We start from the raw sequence: 16274 nt of genomic DNA on the forward strand, positions 1-16274 counted from the left end.
AGCTTCTACCATTAAGTGTGCACTTAAGTGAGGGCCCTCAATGTGCACTCCAAGTTCCTAAATCAGGCTGTAAAATAAAACTTTCAACAGAACTAGCATAAGGTAGGGGCAAAAACAACAAAAAATAGTCAACATATATTTGTTCTAGAACTTATACAGTGCTATTTACAATTTCCTAAAAAACTATCTTTCAAAGACTGTGAGCACACAAAAGTCTATGGCACATGTATGTTTACATTATTACTTAAAATCAGTATAAAATTAAGTCTACACGTATGAAAATTGTGTTACGCCAAGGGCCTGAAAGTAGTATTTAAGAATTTTAAGAGGATTACAATAATTTAAAATGCATTCTATCTTTAGATCAACTAAATGGAATATTTACAAAGCTACTTTTAAAGTCATTTTAATACATGTCCCATTAGCTTTATCAGCCAGATGTTTGGAAACGATCCGGAGGCCTCGTCTGCAGCTGGAATTGGTAAAACACCCCAGAGCTGCTGGAATTCTTGCAGCGGTGAAAATATTAGTACAAAGGACAGCCACCAGCATTTTAAGAGCCTCCAGCAGTCTACCAAGTGCTGGCTGAGGCACAGGAACCTGGGTTCTACCAGTCCTCCACTGCCACTGCTGGGCATCGACCACTGGCAGAAGGGGAGATGTGAGCAGAACAGAGACAAGACCTGCATGGAAAGGGAATATACAGTGTTCCAATATCAGAATCCCAGGAGGATTCCACACATTCAACAGCTAAGCTATTAACACTGGGTGAATTAGTCACTGCAGCTGTATGAAACGAGCTGGTGGTCTTAGTTATCTACACTGACAGCCCGACGAGTCCGGGTCCAAACACTGACACTGAAAAGCAACTGGAAATGCCTCTCTCCATCCTTCAGTGACACCTTTTTCCCTTGCCCAGCCAGCTAATCCAACACAGGATCTGCCAAGCAAGTTGGACATCTTGCTCCATTCCCCACCCATCACACTCCTATCAATATTCCTGCCCCCTCTCCTGCCATCCCTGGGTTTGGTGGTGGCTGCAATGAAACATTCACGGTGTTTTTAAAGCCAGTGCTGCACACACAGCCAGAGCTATTCAGTCAGCACCTTTCCCTCCAAACCACGCTGCAAAGACAGGCCTTTTCCTTTTCCTTTGCCTTTTTCTTTTTTTTTTTTTTTTTTTTTAATGCAAAAATTTGGAGATGGAGCTGAAGAAGGGGAAAATATAATCTGGGTTTCCTTTTCTGGTAGGGGGGTGGTTCAAGTTCATCTTTAAGGTCCCTTCCAACCCAAACCATTCTGTGACTCTGACCGACACTGACAAAGATAACTGATGATTTTTCATCCATCCTGCTTTAATTGTCAGTGTAACTATGAAACAGAGTTCATAAACAAAATTGTACATAGCTATAAAAAAATCATCCTATGGCTCCATGACATTTAATTTACCACCTCATTTCTCATTCCATTTAAAGATATGTGCAATTTTACCCTTCTCTGTGATATTCAGTCTTGTTATGCCACTAACACAGAAACAAAAAAGGAGCTCAAAAGTTTTCAGTTTTACAAGTTCAGAGGAAAAAAAAATTAATCAGTGTAGGCTTTTACTAGTGGCTTCATCCAAAATTAACTGAATTAATGAGGATATTAAACCTAAGTACCTCAAAACCAGGAGCTAAAGCACGAGTTAAAATTATGTAGTGAAACACTAGGATTACTGAAAGAGTCCTATCGCTGACATGATCAGCTGACACCTCTGCCAGCTGCACCCAACTTTTTGGAGAGAAGTGCAAATAAAGGATTTCTTCATCCAACTCCGTAGCCATGCAGTTAATCCACTAGGAACCAGACTTCAGAAGCACTCAAACATTATATATACACATAAAACAGTAATTCTGTACAATTACACATTTCCCAATGTTATAGCTTCACAAACATGCTGTATTTCTTAACTCATGGTAACCTCACCATGCCAGTCAAATACAGAGACTATCAAAAGGATTTTTCAAAGTGCCATACCTCAGAATTTTAATTTTTTTAAGCTATGATCACAATGTCAGTTAAGGCCTGTTCTATGTCATGGAAGAAAAACCCACAAGTTGGCACGAAGCTTAAAGTGTGGAGGCTTAGGGTGCTAAAAAAATTAACACATACTCCTTAATAAATATTTTTCTTGAAAGCATTAATATCTGAAAAGCAGTCAAGTCAAGCTTTCTCCGTTTCCAGAAGGAAAAGCCCCACCTTTAAGCCTTTTATTAATGTTTCTTTCACACCTGCCACACGGAAGAAAACAGAAGAAAACTTGTGAATTTTGAACTTCCAAAGAATCCACTGTAATTGTAATTTTTTTAGTCAATTAAAAAAATCCCAATGTTTTCTTCTTCCAGCACAGCAGGTGAGTGCTGGCTCTAACACTCTTCAGATTGATAACGAGCTGTTAAATAGACAATACTGAAAAGATCAGCTTGACTTCACACAATGAAATTATGGGGAAAACTCATGCTGGTAAATGACTTTTGAGGCTCAATCATCAGTCATTGTGGCAATTTTGAGCATTACCCAAAGGATGAAAAGCTGCCTTTAAGACTTTCCTCAGTTCAAGAACACTTAATTCTCACTGAAACCCGAACTATTTTTGACTCTGAAGAATTCAGAATGTTCTTAATGTACTTGTATAAGTGGATGTGCAACTGATAGCAAAATAAAGATACCCACACATGTTTGAACAGACAGGGTTAAAAGGTGTCGAGTCCTTAAGACTGTGTTAGAAACAGACACAAAAATGGTCACTCTAAACCAAGGGGTTCATATTTGTCATCGTTTGAGAAAAACAGCAGTACAAATCAATGCAGGTTTTCATTGGTTAGGAAAATCCAAAAATGTCTCTCTACCCCTAGTTATTTATATCGATGTATATCTTCATCTGGACCCGCCTGGGAAGCAGAAACCTGCAGAGAACACTTTTTCTCAGCACACAGAAATTGTTCACAACTCATTAAAAACCAACACACCCTGTCTGAAGGAGGCAGTCGTGCTTCCTCTTCCGATTCCTATTTTCCTTTCCCGCTTTTTGAAGATTTCAGGATCTGCAGCTTCAACTCCTTTATCATCATCTCTAACTTCTCCCGTGCCTCTCGTTCCTGTCTCAGTTCATCCTGAAGCTCTTGTCTGTCTGCCTCTGCATGATCCAACCTCTGCCTCAGTTCTGCCAGCTGTGAAACAGGAGAGACAGAGAGGCAGAGCACATTTTAGCAAAAAAACGAGAAAATCCAGTTTTTAGATACATATAAATTGTAGTTATAGGACCCGTCACACCAGATCGTGTTGATGACACACATAATCTGCTGGGAAGATTAGGATGGTGTCTGCATGAGATGTTTCACAAATCCCAGGATAAGCTGCACCTTTTCACTTCCCAGGTTCATTTCTCCGACCTGACAAAATGTTACTTCTTTATTTCAATACCTGAAAGCATTTCCAGAGCAAACAAACCCACCAACACTGCTTTCTGATACCCTTTAGTATAAAGGAAACAGAGTTACAAGAAATGGCATTTAGAAAATCTCGACCATAACCACGTGTGAGTGTTTAAACATAAACCTGAGTCCACACAAACGTTTCTGTGAAATATTTTACATTTAAACACAGAAATAAAGTCCCTTCTCCATCTTTGGAATACGGTAACAGGCTGTTAATGCAAGTCCTCTGACTCAATGGCTTGCATTCAGTGAAGCACAACAGTGCCCACTGCCTGCATGTTGCAGCACGTCCCACACACACATTTCCCTGGCTGAGTTTTGATTTCCAGCTCTAAGGAAAGGTTCCAGTACTGGTTATTCTGCCCTACCATGACTGACAGGGTGAAGCAACAACTAAAGTAGACAATAAGGAAGCCAGTTCAATAAAGAAGCCAAAAAGGGGGAGAAGGCAGTGCCCAGACAGGCCTAAAAAGAGACTTTTAAGCAAGTAGCAAATCCCAAATTATTAATTCTGTTTAATGCACACAGAGGGTTCCTTCCAGTCCACAGTCCTCTGACAGAAAAGGCAGCCTGGGCAACTGCTTCAGGAAGACACTGGATTAAGGCTTGGGCAAGTTCCCTGTTCCCAGGACCTCTGTTTAACTCTGATACTTCTTGGAACCAAAAACTACTACAGGATGTGATAAGTGGAGAAAAAAGCCCAAATTACATGCTGTGAAAAGCTGCACCACAACAGGTAATAACAGACTCAACTTTTACACAAGGAAGGTATTTAGTTTTCAAAGTCTAACTTCAAAAGAAACACTTGGGGAACAATCCCTGGTTTTTACCCAAGCTGCATGAGCCACATAAAACGTGCTATGCATGATTATCTTCGTGAATTAGAACACGTTGTTACTTGCACTAATAGGGCTTGTACCAGATGTTTAGTAAATCAGGCCTTAGTCAGAGAGGATTATTTCTGGCAGCAAAGGCCAGGAATCAGTGGAGTGGGATGTCATGAAATTAAATTCATGAGAAGGATTTACGATGCGGGTCTCTCTGCCCTGCTCACCAAAAATACCCAAACCTGTCTCTCAAGTACTGCCTGTTTCTCACTTTGAGTCAGTAAGAACAGGAAATATATTTACAGTCAGGAACAAATACATGACCACAAAGCTTTGCTGAGCTTAAGTTTTAGATTTTGTTTACTTTTAAAATGAGTCTGTTAAGATTAGTTTTCTGTGACATGGTACAAAACACATCACTACACATTTGATCAGAACTGCAGCTGATCTTTAAAAGGGTATTCCAAGATTCCCTTTGGCACTGGGTAAATCTGTCCCACTGCAGTGACATGAATACCCTCCAACATAAAGGAACGACACTAAAAGCTGAAAGGAAAGTGAAAAGAAAAAACAATGTCCCAGGTTTTGACATGTGAATCCAAGGGGCAGGAATGAGAGACACAAATATAATTTCCATTTCCAAGAGAACTCTTGGCCAGATGCTCTGCTGCAGCACAGAGGGGGCTCAGCAGACAGTGCAGAAGATTCTACCACCCAGGAACAGGAAGAGCAGCAAGTTGTGCTGCTGATCTGACAAAAACGTGGTTCAGAGGTTTGGATTTTCTTTTTCACATAAAAGGAAGAAGGTGAATAGCTTATCTCTAGAAATAAAATGAGATTGGTTAATTCTCTACCACTGGCAAGCCCGTATACAATCAGAACAGAATTTGCTTTATATGAGGATATAACAGACCTCACATTTAAGATTAATATTTCACCAATAATATCATGTGTTTCTGTAAGTTCTACCCCCGTTTCAATCAAGGGACAGGGAAACAAATATTGCTGTCACTGTGACCTATTTTGGTATTTGTCTGTGGTGTCAAAACACAGCGAGAAAATGAAACCTTTAAGTGCCTGAGCAAGAGCTTCACCATTTCCTGATAACTAAACACAGTTTGGTTGGAAACAAACCTTCCCTTCTCACCTGGGCTGCATATTCAGCTTCTTTGTCTTTTTCCAAATTGGAGTCACAGCTACACTTTTGCTTCATCACTTGGTCCAGTTTCTTCTCCAAGTCTCTCTGCTCAAAATAAAACTCTTCCATTCTTTGAGCATGATCTGCTTGCAAACACTCGAGTTCTTTCTGTAAATTCTGCTGCTCTTCAGTCAGTTCCTTCATAGCTTTAGAGTTACTCAACATTTCCACTTCCTGTAAAGAAAATCAAGATCACATATACCTTTTTCTCTAAGACCAGAAAAGTAAAAAAACCTGAATTTAAACGTGTGTCTGGAACCAATGAGACCAAAAAAAGATCATATTTATCTACTGATAATGGTATTTATCTACTTATCAATGACAGCCTGGAATTCTGTAGCAAGCATTTCAGTTTCAAGAAACTCTTTATACTTCCAAGCAGCCAAGCTTCCAGAAACAAATTCACAACTTCCAGCCGTGACCCTCAGAAAGCACCAGCACTGATTTACTAAAGTATACTCTGAAGTTGTAAGAAGAGCATCATCAGAAAAAAGGATAAACATGTTTGGCTTCTTCTTCCACTAGCATTTTTATATTCTTAAAGACTTAAATTTTTTTAACTTAGCTACAAGCTTTACCTCCAAGAGCAGAACAAATTAAAAGGAGTAACTCTAAGGCCCTACCCGAACTCATAGATTCTGAGACTAGCACTTTAACTAAAATAAATTAAATTAAATATTAGGTCTGTTCCATGAATGTAAGAAGCAAAGATAGTGTTTAACTTAATTCAGAAAGCAGAAATGTCACAAGTGAACACCAGCCTCTAAAATCAGCCATTATTACAAAAAGGCTAAAACTAAAATCCCTAAAAACAATCCTCAGCGAACCGAAATAGGAGGGTGGTGTTCTTTTTTTCTACAGGGCAGTGATAAGCCCATTCCCAGAGGACTGATGTCACCTCTTTAAAATCCAGAAAACCGAGCAATTTTAGAGGATACAGCAGCAGCAGGAGCTGCTTGGACCCAGCGGCTGCAAACCAAAGAGACACCGATGATTAGCAGGCTCAAACCTCCCGAGCGTAAGGGATACCAAAGATTCGGTGTCTGGATTCAAGCTGAGGGGAAAGCTGATCCGTGTGTTTTGCTGTTGCTAAATGACTGTGATCTGTGCTGCTGCCTCTGGGCCCAGCCAGCTCCCAGCAGCTCTCTGGTGGCAGAGGTGAAACGCTCTCAGACCGGCCACGGTACCATTTGAAGCTGCTGCTTCCTCCGCAGAATGGTGTTCAGCTTCTCCTGCTGTTTGACGTAGGTCTTCATGACTTCTTCCATGATCTTGCCCTTGTCGTCCTCACAGCTGATGTCCTTCATGAGAGTGGGGGACAAGGTCCGTGTGTCACCCCCGGCTTCGGCGCGGCCGCAGTCCCTGCTGAGCTTGGAAAAAGCGCGCTCGGCTCTCCCAGCCCTGGCGGGACGAGTGGGCACCGCGGGGGGATCTGCACAGAGAAAAAGGGAACACGGCGTTAAGAACCACAGGAAATTCAACTTCAAAATGGGGGGGAAAAAAAAAAAAACCCAAACAAACCAAAAGGCAAAGAAAAGCAAGATTCACCAGGAATTTCTGGAAACCCGAAGTGACGTCGCGAAATTCTGGCTCGGTGGTGTCGCGCTTTCCAAAATTCCACGCGACAAAAATCAAAGGTTTCGACGTGATTGTGACCACTCACTCACCTAAAGGTTTGTGCTGCTCCACACCGCTTCTCAAGTCAATTTTTTCCTGTTCTTCCAGAGAAACCTCTGGATAGGAGGCAGGTTTTTTGTGCTTTCCACTGCTGAGCTTCTTCTCCGACTGCCCAGGTGAGGATTTAATTACTTCTGAAGCTTTGACTGCTGTTTTTGCAACATCCTTGTATTGTGATGCAAGAGAGACATTCGGGGCAACCACTTTATCACACATGTAAAGGTAGTAACTGAAACAGAAGAAGAGTAAAATCCATAGTGAAAGGTAAGACACAATAAATGATGGCTGGTACAGAGCAATAAATTTAATTTACCACGAGTTCAAACTGTAAAAAATAAGCACGTCCTTTTTAAATTTTTCCTATGCAAAAGGAAATCCAAACGATCCACTTAATCTTCACTGAGTAGATAATCTAGATAAGGTTTTGAGGCTATCAAACGAAAGGATTTTCCAAACATGGCTGATTAAAAAAGAAAAAAAAACATACAGAAAATCATATGAAGTCTCCATTTAAATGCAAAGAGTGAAATTAGAATGCCACTGAACCCAGACTCTCTAGCATTTTCATAATCCTTATATTTATATTAGCAGTGGAGGATGGGGAAGTGATCAGTGAAGTGGGAATGAGCATCTTGAACAGCAAAGCTGCATCCTGACAGTGCTGGGGGATGTCCCAGGCCTGTGCTGGACCTTCTCTTCCCTGAGCAGCCTGTTCGGATTTTCCTGGGCTCCCAGGAGCATCCCCGTGTACCCCCCAGACCTCACCACTCAGCTTTTGTGTAGTACAGAGGGGAAGAGAGTCCAGATGTGTTCAGGTCAGTGCCAAGACCATCAGAGTCCTGAGGCTGGAGCGAAGGAAGGCACTGATGGAAACAGGAATGTGAGGGACCATCACAGCAGTGACCCCACTCCTGTGCTTGTGTGGGAACCAGCGTGATGGTTTTCTGCTGCTTTGCTGCCTGCTGTTAACCCAAAGGCTCTGCTCTGACCCAAACCCCCCTCTGAGTAACCACAGGGGGTGAGGGCACACGGGAGGTCAAAAAAAACTGTTTCCCTCACTGAAGCAGATGACAAACTGCGTGAGAAGTTGAGGAAACGCACTCGGTTTCTCAAACCAGGAAACCAGTCAGCAGACAACTCAGCTGCAGCCATTGCTCCACTGTGGAAGAAAAGACTTCAAACACCTTTTGCAAGTCTTTTCTGGAAGAAAATGAAGTTGCCTTCATGGTAAATGGGCATTGTAACTGCAGTGAGGAAGGTCAAAAATTATCTTCTGTCATTTCCGCTCGGAAAAGCAAAATTTTTAATTACGTGTCAATAGAACTGCCTACTAAAGAACACTCACAGATCACAGCTTGAGTCCTGCACCACAAGCAGTTCATTAGTATTGACATTAAGGAATGCATAAAAAGTTAGGGTTCAATTATCCCTGTGTGATCCTTTAGAGTTTTTCTAACAGTCCAGGTTGCAAATACCTTTTTTTTTTCAGTTTGAATTACACTTAAATAGCCAAAAATATTTAAATATTTGACACTGCTTATACTTTTAAACCAGGAAATTCAGCTACCTGGGATGGAAAAAGGAGGGTGGCTGAGGATCAGTTTCTGCTTCTTGCTTTATAACTGGATACCACTGCGATAATTCCAGGTTCTGCTGTGGCTCTGCCTAAAGAAAAGAAAAGAAATTGGTAACTGGAACATGTTCTTTACATTTTCATAAACACTCCTCAGAGGAATGGCATTTACAGCATGAATACAGACACGCCAGAGAAACTGGAGTATGGGAAGTGGGGTGTCTTTGGCAGAGCCTCAGGGTGAGGTCAAGCCACAGAAGTTTCTTCCATCTCAAATTTCCCATTATGGGCAAAATAGCGACGAAATTAAAAGAAAATCTCTTTACCAACCTATCCAAAAGCTCTGCTGAGTTCCCAGAACTCTGCCAGAGGCAGGCTAAACAAGTTTGGGAGAAACAGAAAGCAGAAACTGGGATTCCCAAAAGGTTGTGGGAGCCTTTTGCAATAAAGTATCTCTACGTAGAGTAAGAACCTGTGAGATACTTTATTACAAAATAAAAAGGGACAATTTGATGGTGTTCCAGGGACAGAATTTTATTCAATCATCATGAATTTTTATTGGAGAAGCAGGCAGAGCTGCTCACAGTAACGTGACAACTCCATTCCCTTTGCAGTAACAAACAAAATTAACTCAGGTGCATCAGAATATACAACCTTAAAAACTTCTGTGCATTCTCCCTTTGGATAACGATTCCTGTTCCGTGTGTCTCAAGAAGTATGTTTGGAATCACACTTTAATCAAAGTTACTGGTGATCCTTTGTGCTCCCCTGCAAAGCTGCTGGTAATTTCAGGGGGAAGGTGTCTCCTCATATATTTAAGCAAGACTTGCAGTTAAGAAATTGGTTCTTAATTTCCCTGTGTTAAGACAGCCCTGGGATGTGGGTTTTTGGGTAGGGTGTGGTCGGCTGACCCCAGGCAGCTGCCAAACACCCACACAGCCACTCCCTCAGCACCACCCCCAGCGAGATGGGGACAAGGACAAGAAAGTTCCCAGGACGAGACGAAGACGGTTTAATAAGTGAGGGAAAGGGGAAAATACAAGTGAAGCAAAGGATATCACTGCTTGTGTGCTGTATCATCAGAAAAGTTTACAACTACCCGCCCTGAAACGAGCTGCCCCAGAACTCCATCCCTGGCAGTCAGAGCACCCAGTGACACCAGGATTGTGTGTGCCATGGTCTGCAGAATCCCACAGGATTGGAATCCAACACCTGACCCTGAGAGGGACCAAATCCCACCCTGATCAAAACTTCCAGCCCCCTAAACTCGGCTCTCACAATGGAGATGAAATTTAACTCCACCCCTGCAGTTCCTCCAATCAGTCCCAATGCAGACAGAAAAGAGGGAGGGCTCGAGGAAGCAAAGCTCCAGAGTAGTAAATTCATAATCGAGCCTTTAAATAATAAAGACTTGAATAATCTCTAGAAAAATTGGCCTCATCCTGACACTGGTGAAGTTTTTTCTACTTATTCAGATCATTCAAGTAATTTAAATAATCACATATAATCTGCTTATACAGCAGCTAGTATGAAGCAGTCTGATTTTGCCCTGAACCACATTTGTCCATATTTTACAACTTACATTTTAACATGTTTATATATTTACATATGAAATTGCCTATCATCCAATCTCTATTTTCCAGTTATTAGGTCAGATTTTTAATTTTTTTTTAAACCTATTTCAAATGGAAACTGACTTTACTGTTCACCCATTAATGTGCATTTCGCAAATAAATTTCACAGCATGCAATCAAAGTTTTACTTATGAAAGAAAACGCGATGTAACCATAAACATGAAGTCATTTTCTAACAGGATTCTTCCTTCCACATATAGGTTAATAAAATAAAGCATCTACTCATATATTTATAAATATATATATATGGTATTTCATTACCAAACAATTTGTTTATTTTAGATGCTCTTAAATAATTCTGTAAACACAACACATCCAGATCGAATTGAATTAGTTATACCCAACCTCTTTGAAAGGGCTACAAGAAAAATGTCTTATTTTTCTTCTAAGCTAGTTGGACAAAGCTGTTCTTCAAGGAATAGTAATATATAGGTAGTTTTTTTTCAGTCTAATCATTAATCCAGTAGTTACAGCAGAGATAGGATTTACAAAATAATCAGAAACAACATTAACTCTTCACACTGAGCTTTCCTCCACACACTGTGACCAACTCAAGGAATAAATCTGAGCAGCAAGACAAAGTTTCAGCGCAGAGAGGTCAGAAACTGTCGCAAAGTCAAAGGGAAGGAGGATCTGCGAGCGCAGAGATCATCGGCACAGGCTCAGTGACAGCTGTTCCATGAAGAGCAGGTGGATGTGGCACTGCAGTCTAGAACTCCACAGGAAACTCTGACAATCGAGCACACAGCTTACAGATTTCTTACTAGCACAAAGAACAGAAGGGAATCAACCTCCTGAGCACTTTGTCTGCTCTTAAAATATTGGAGCAGAATATTTATGCGCTGTGAGGTGAATGATCTCAGAGGGAAACGCCACGGATCTAAGATGCTCCAAAGGCTGTGGGACTGAACTAATTTACTATTACTAGAGGGACAAAGACCTGGCCAAGGGCAACTGCTCTCGCTGGGCCCTCCAAGATAACAAAGATGCAGCAGCATTTCAGAGCGCTGACTCAGCAAAGGTGGTGAGGAGGTGACAGAGTGGCACATGGAACATCCTGCAAATAAATTCCCTGAGGAGAGTAAGGACAGGGAATGTCTACGTGTTGTACCTAACACCTCTCTCCCGCCACAGAAACGAGGGAAAGAAATTGTGGCTGCCCTGTCCCTGGAAGTGTTCAAGGCCAGGTTGGACCGGGCTTGGAGTAACCTGGGATAGTGGAAGGTGTCCCTGCCCATGGCAGGGGGTGGAACAAAATGAGCTTTAAGGTCCCTTCCAAATCATTCTATAGGTCCCTGAAAAGACAAATGAAGCAGCCCAAGCTTCCCCAGGACAAGGAAACAGAGGTTGTGCTCCAACACTGCCCTCTGAAACTATTCTGATCTTTCATACTTTCCAGCTGAATATCCACAAGACAAAAAGACAAAAAAAAAGAAAAAAGAAACCAAAGAGAAAATCCTCCCCCACCACTTAATTTTGTTCAGGTTTTCACAGCTTCTCACTCTGGTTTTCCATACGTTGCTTTATAAGAAAGAATTATGGTCTGCAACAGAAAACTGCAGAAAGTCCAAATTGCTGCTACTGCCGATTTCAGCTGGATTTTTTTCATCTGTGCACACGAAACCGAAAGATCTCATGGTCTGAAATCTGCTGCCGTGGAAAGGGAAGCAGCAGCATTTATAGGTATAAATATGGAAGACTATTTCCACCATGCTGGAGTTTATTTCCTACACTGGCACTGCAGGGATGAAGACTGACAGGTCTTTATCAGTTGAAAAGCGAACTCTCCTTGCTAGGAGACTGCATCTTCAACTAATTCAGCACATGGAAGCATGCCATACTGCAGACTTCCATGGGAATTTGCTGCTAAAACCCCTTCCTGTAGACTGACACCACTGTAACAGTACCTGTTACTACAGCAAGCCTTCCTGCAACACTAACTTTGCAGGAATTTATGGCAAAAGGTGTCAGCTTATAGCACCCCTTTTTGGGCTCAGCCATCTGGGCTGCTCTTGCTGCTATTTTGAAATCCTCCACAAAACATCCAGCAGGCAAACTGGATTTATCACCCAACCAGGAGCTGTCAAACAGACACAGAAACACCAAATACACCAAAAAGAAACAAAGACAAGGGGCAGAAATCATTAAAAAAAACCTCTTTAAGTTTAAATTATACCCAAAACTTGTCCTTTCTATGAATGGAAACACCTATGATGTAAATGTTTATCTGGTGCTCGTCTTATCATTTAAAATAGAAGCCCTCCAAGGGACAAATAAGCCCTGTATTTTTGAACCACAGCACAGACTTGCAGCAGTATTTTAGGAAAAAATGAGACGTCTATTATTAACCATTGTCAAGATCCCGGCCTACAGCTCATTACTTGGGCTGCTTAAATCCCCCCTCTTTTCGGCATATTTCTCTACACAAGTGGTTTAAACAGAAAGCTCCTGCTGAACAAGCAGACTTTGGGCTCCTAAATAGGCCTTTAGCAATGCACCATCACCCCGCACACAAGTCATGAGATGGGTGGCCAGCAAGCCAGGTCGCCACCCTGCCCACGTGTGGGAGCTGGAGCACAAATAACAAATGAAGAATTCATCTGTAACACTTGATTTTCAAGCTCCTTTCTGCCTTGCTCAGCTGCTGCGACACACACCGCATAAAACCTACTCAAAGGTCAAACGGGAGGATGAAAATTCCCACAGCAGCCCTGATTTTTTCCAGAGTCTGTAATACCTCGGAACAGAACGAGAACCAACGAAGCCAAGCCGGCTCGAGTGGTTCCTTAGAGCCCAAAGAGGAGAGAAACTACAGCCCCTTTTCATGAGAAATGTTATTTCCATGGTGAAGCTCTCTCACAAATTTAACTTGGGCTTGATGTGACAAGCGTTCCCACTTAGCAAAGCCAAGCAACGCGCTTCCAAAACAAGTATTTACGCGTGAGCAGGAAGAGATTTGGGAGTTTTACCAGAGCAAGGTGGACTTACTTTGGACCGCGTCCTTTTCTGGTTTTTCTCACTGAACTTCTCCTTCATTTCCTCCAAGAGATGCTTCAGCTCCCGCTCCTCCGACGTCCCCAGGTATTTTTGGTTGATGTGCAGGTAGCAGTGCCACTTGGCCGACTCAAACCCCCAGTGGCAGGTCCTCTTGTCCGGGGACCTGTGCGAGTGCATCACGAACGTCTGGGGCGAGAACATCCCGTAGCATTCCAGGCACTGGATACACGGGTCGTCGGGAGCAAGGTAGAACTGAGGCGCAAACAGCCCCTGGCACTTGCCCAGGCATTCGTGCTCTACTTCAAAGGCACTGCCAGTCTCCTTCAGCTGGGCCAAGGTGTTCTTGCCGGGGAGGAAAGCACCGTTCTGGGGGAAAGTGCGAGGGCGCAGTAAAGCGTTGCATAGTCTCTGAGCATCCGTCAGCGTAATGAGCCCACAGGACGGAGCGTTGAACGGGAGAATCCCCAAAACCTTCAGGATGTGAAGCTGGTCGGAAGTGCAGCGCGAGCAGTAAATGTAGAGCTCGTCGCACACCGTGTTGATCTGCTGCAGAGAGAAGTCTCGGAGAACCGAGTTCAGCACTTGGGGAAGGCAAAGTCTTTTTTCTCCCCCGACTTTAAAACACGAGATGGATTCCCCCTCCAGCAGGGTCTGGGTGAGCTCCGTGGAGCTGTCCGGAGGAATGAGCAGCGGGCCGGAGAGGACTTGTGGCGATGGAAGGGGCAGGAAGACGGAGGGTGACATGGTCTCCTGGGAATATCGAGCTGAGAAAGCTGCCGGCCCACCCAGAGAACTCTGGCTGCTCAGGTGAAACTGTGCCAGCGTGTGTTTCAAACCTGGATTTAAACTCAAAGGCTCAGATAGCGAAGCACTGTTTGGCTTGGCGGGTTCCCCATCAGCCTCCACAGGCGTTTCGTCATAGTCATCCAAGTTTTCCTTCTTTATTGTTGGCAATTTATTTATTACAGCCTGTACTTTGTTATTTACATGCATTTCTGTCATTGCTTTTTTCAGTGGAGGACTCCCATCCTCTTGGATCCTGCTCCTTTTCTGGTCTGAAACCAGACCTAGAGGGAAGTTTATCTGTGGGCTTTCCATTGCTGAACACCAGAACTGTAATTAAGTTAGTCTTGAATGTGCATTTTCCTGCTTGTTCATATAAAAAATAGTTTCAAGTGATCCTGTATTACCTCAGGTAGAACAAGTTTCACAATCCTTTCAGTAAAATGTTACTTCTTCAGCCTCCAACAGTAAAAACTGTAACCCATTTTGCATGTAATACCATAAAATTACTAATGGAGAGGTTACACAACTTTTTTTGTTATTTGTTGAATTTTCTAATATAAAAAACCCACTGCAGTATTTATACAAAAGGCTTTTCTTCATACCCTACCCACTATTTTACACAGTAGTCTTGTACAGCTATTTAGTAAAAAATGATGCGCTGATACATGTCCATCCTTGATCATAGTTTACCTTTAAAAAATATACTGTCTTTCCAAAAAAGTCTCTATTTAAATATTAAAATAGAAAAATGGGCTCAGCTCGAAGAACGTCAATCTCAACGCGGCCAATCCAAAACGTAGTTTTAAGTTGTGTGAAAATTTTATTCAGCACTTTTCGGCTCCCGGAGATCAAACACAATTTTCAAGGGCTTGCTTTATTGTGCTGCCAGCTTTATGATTTCACCACCACCGCGAGAGTTCCTATGGCAGTTCACAAATAAATCCTCAAACTAAAGGCTGATCCAGATCGACCAGCAAAAGCTAAACGTCCCTAGAGAGTCACCTTTCGCCCAGATGTCACTGGCGTGTGTCAGAATTTTCCCAGCCCGAGTTATTAGTAATAGAGGTGAGATCCAGGCCATGGGCTGAATTCATGTGCTAGAGCGGAGTCCTGCCAGTCCTTCCTGAGAACCTGTGAACAGAGAGAGGGGCTGGTCACAGGCAATCCCGGGGTTTGCTCAGCACCTAAAGGGGCTTCGAGAGAGCTGGAGAGGGACTTTTGACAGGAGCACGGAGTGACAGGACAAGGGGGAACGGCTTTAAGCTGAAAGAGGGGAGGTTTAGATTTGATACAAGGAAGAAATCCTTCCCTGTGAGGATGGGGAGGCCCTGGCACAGGTTGCCCGGAGAAGCTGTGGCTGCCCCATCCCTGGGAGTGACCAGTGCCAGGCTGGACGGGGCTTGGAGCAACCTCGAAGGTGTCCCTGCCCGTGGCAGGGGGATGGAATGAGACGAGCCTTAAGGTCCCTTTTAAAACCAAGCCATGCTGGGGTTCCCTGCCAGAGGTAGGGTGCGTCTGCCGGTGACTCACAGAGCCCCGGGACGAGCCCCGGGACCAGCCCGGCCGACGGGCGATGCCGGCAGGGGAGGGGGCGGCCCGGAGCGGCTCTCCCGGCGAGCACACCCCGCAGGACGGGCGCTCCCCCGAGCCCAGGGCCCGGCACCGACCCCCCCCCCCGGCCTCCCGGTCACCGTCCCCGGGCCCCGCAGCCCCTCCCGGGACGCCGCATCCCGCCGCTCCCTCCCCGCGCCGTGACTCACCCCGGCCCCGCCGGCAGCGCTCCGGGCACGGCTCAGCCCTTCCCCCTCCCGCCGCCGGGCTGTCCCCTCCGCCCCGCCCGGCTCCCCGCTGTCCGCCCCGCACCTCCCGCTCCCCTCCCCGCCGCGCTCCCCTTGTCCCCCTGTCCCCGCCGCCTCCGCGCCGCCGCCGCCGCCGCTCCCTCCCTCCCATCCCCCGCGGGCGCTCCCGCCCTTCCACCACCCCCCCCCTCCACAACCCTTCCCCACCCGCGGCGGTGCCGGAGGGTCCCCGGCGTTCCCCGGTGCTCACCCGGCGCCGCGGGGGCTCGGGCGGCCGCGGGGAGCGGAGCGGGAGCCGCGATCG

At 44.3% G+C, this 16274-nt stretch overlaps 1 protein-coding gene across 3 annotated transcripts; it reads right to left on the bottom strand.

Annotated features, from left to right (window-relative positions):
* Positions 1-633: 633 nt before the first annotated feature.
* Positions 634-16274, bottom strand: SKIL (SKI like proto-oncogene). 3 transcript variants are annotated; one of them, XM_027891321.1, is made up of 7 exons: positions 16221-16274; positions 13377-15302; positions 8749-8846; positions 7172-7410; positions 6692-6936; positions 5454-5678; positions 634-3212 (listed from the first exon to the last, which is right to left on the bottom strand). In XM_027891321.1, exons 2-7 carry the CDS (start codon positions 14481-14483, stop codon positions 3051-3053), a joined length of 2076 nt encoding a protein of 691 aa, XP_027747122.1. In that variant the 5' UTR covers positions 14484-15302; positions 16221-16274; the 3' UTR covers positions 634-3050. The 3 variants fall into 3 exon arrangements, with proteins under 3 accessions (XP_027747122.1, XP_027747124.1, XP_027747123.1); XM_027891323.1 differs by lacking the exon at positions 16221-16274 and adding an exon at positions 15932-15959; XM_027891322.1 differs by lacking the exon at positions 16221-16274 and having other exon boundaries at positions 13377-15436.

The sequence above is a fragment of the Empidonax traillii genome, unplaced genomic scaffold (genome assembly GCF_003031625.1).
Source record: "Empidonax traillii isolate 1590-97213 ecotype Southwest subspecies unplaced genomic scaffold, ASM303162v1 scaffold319:size813200, whole genome shotgun sequence".
In the NCBI taxonomy this organism is placed as follows: domain Eukaryota; kingdom Metazoa; phylum Chordata; class Aves; order Passeriformes; family Tyrannidae; genus Empidonax; species Empidonax traillii.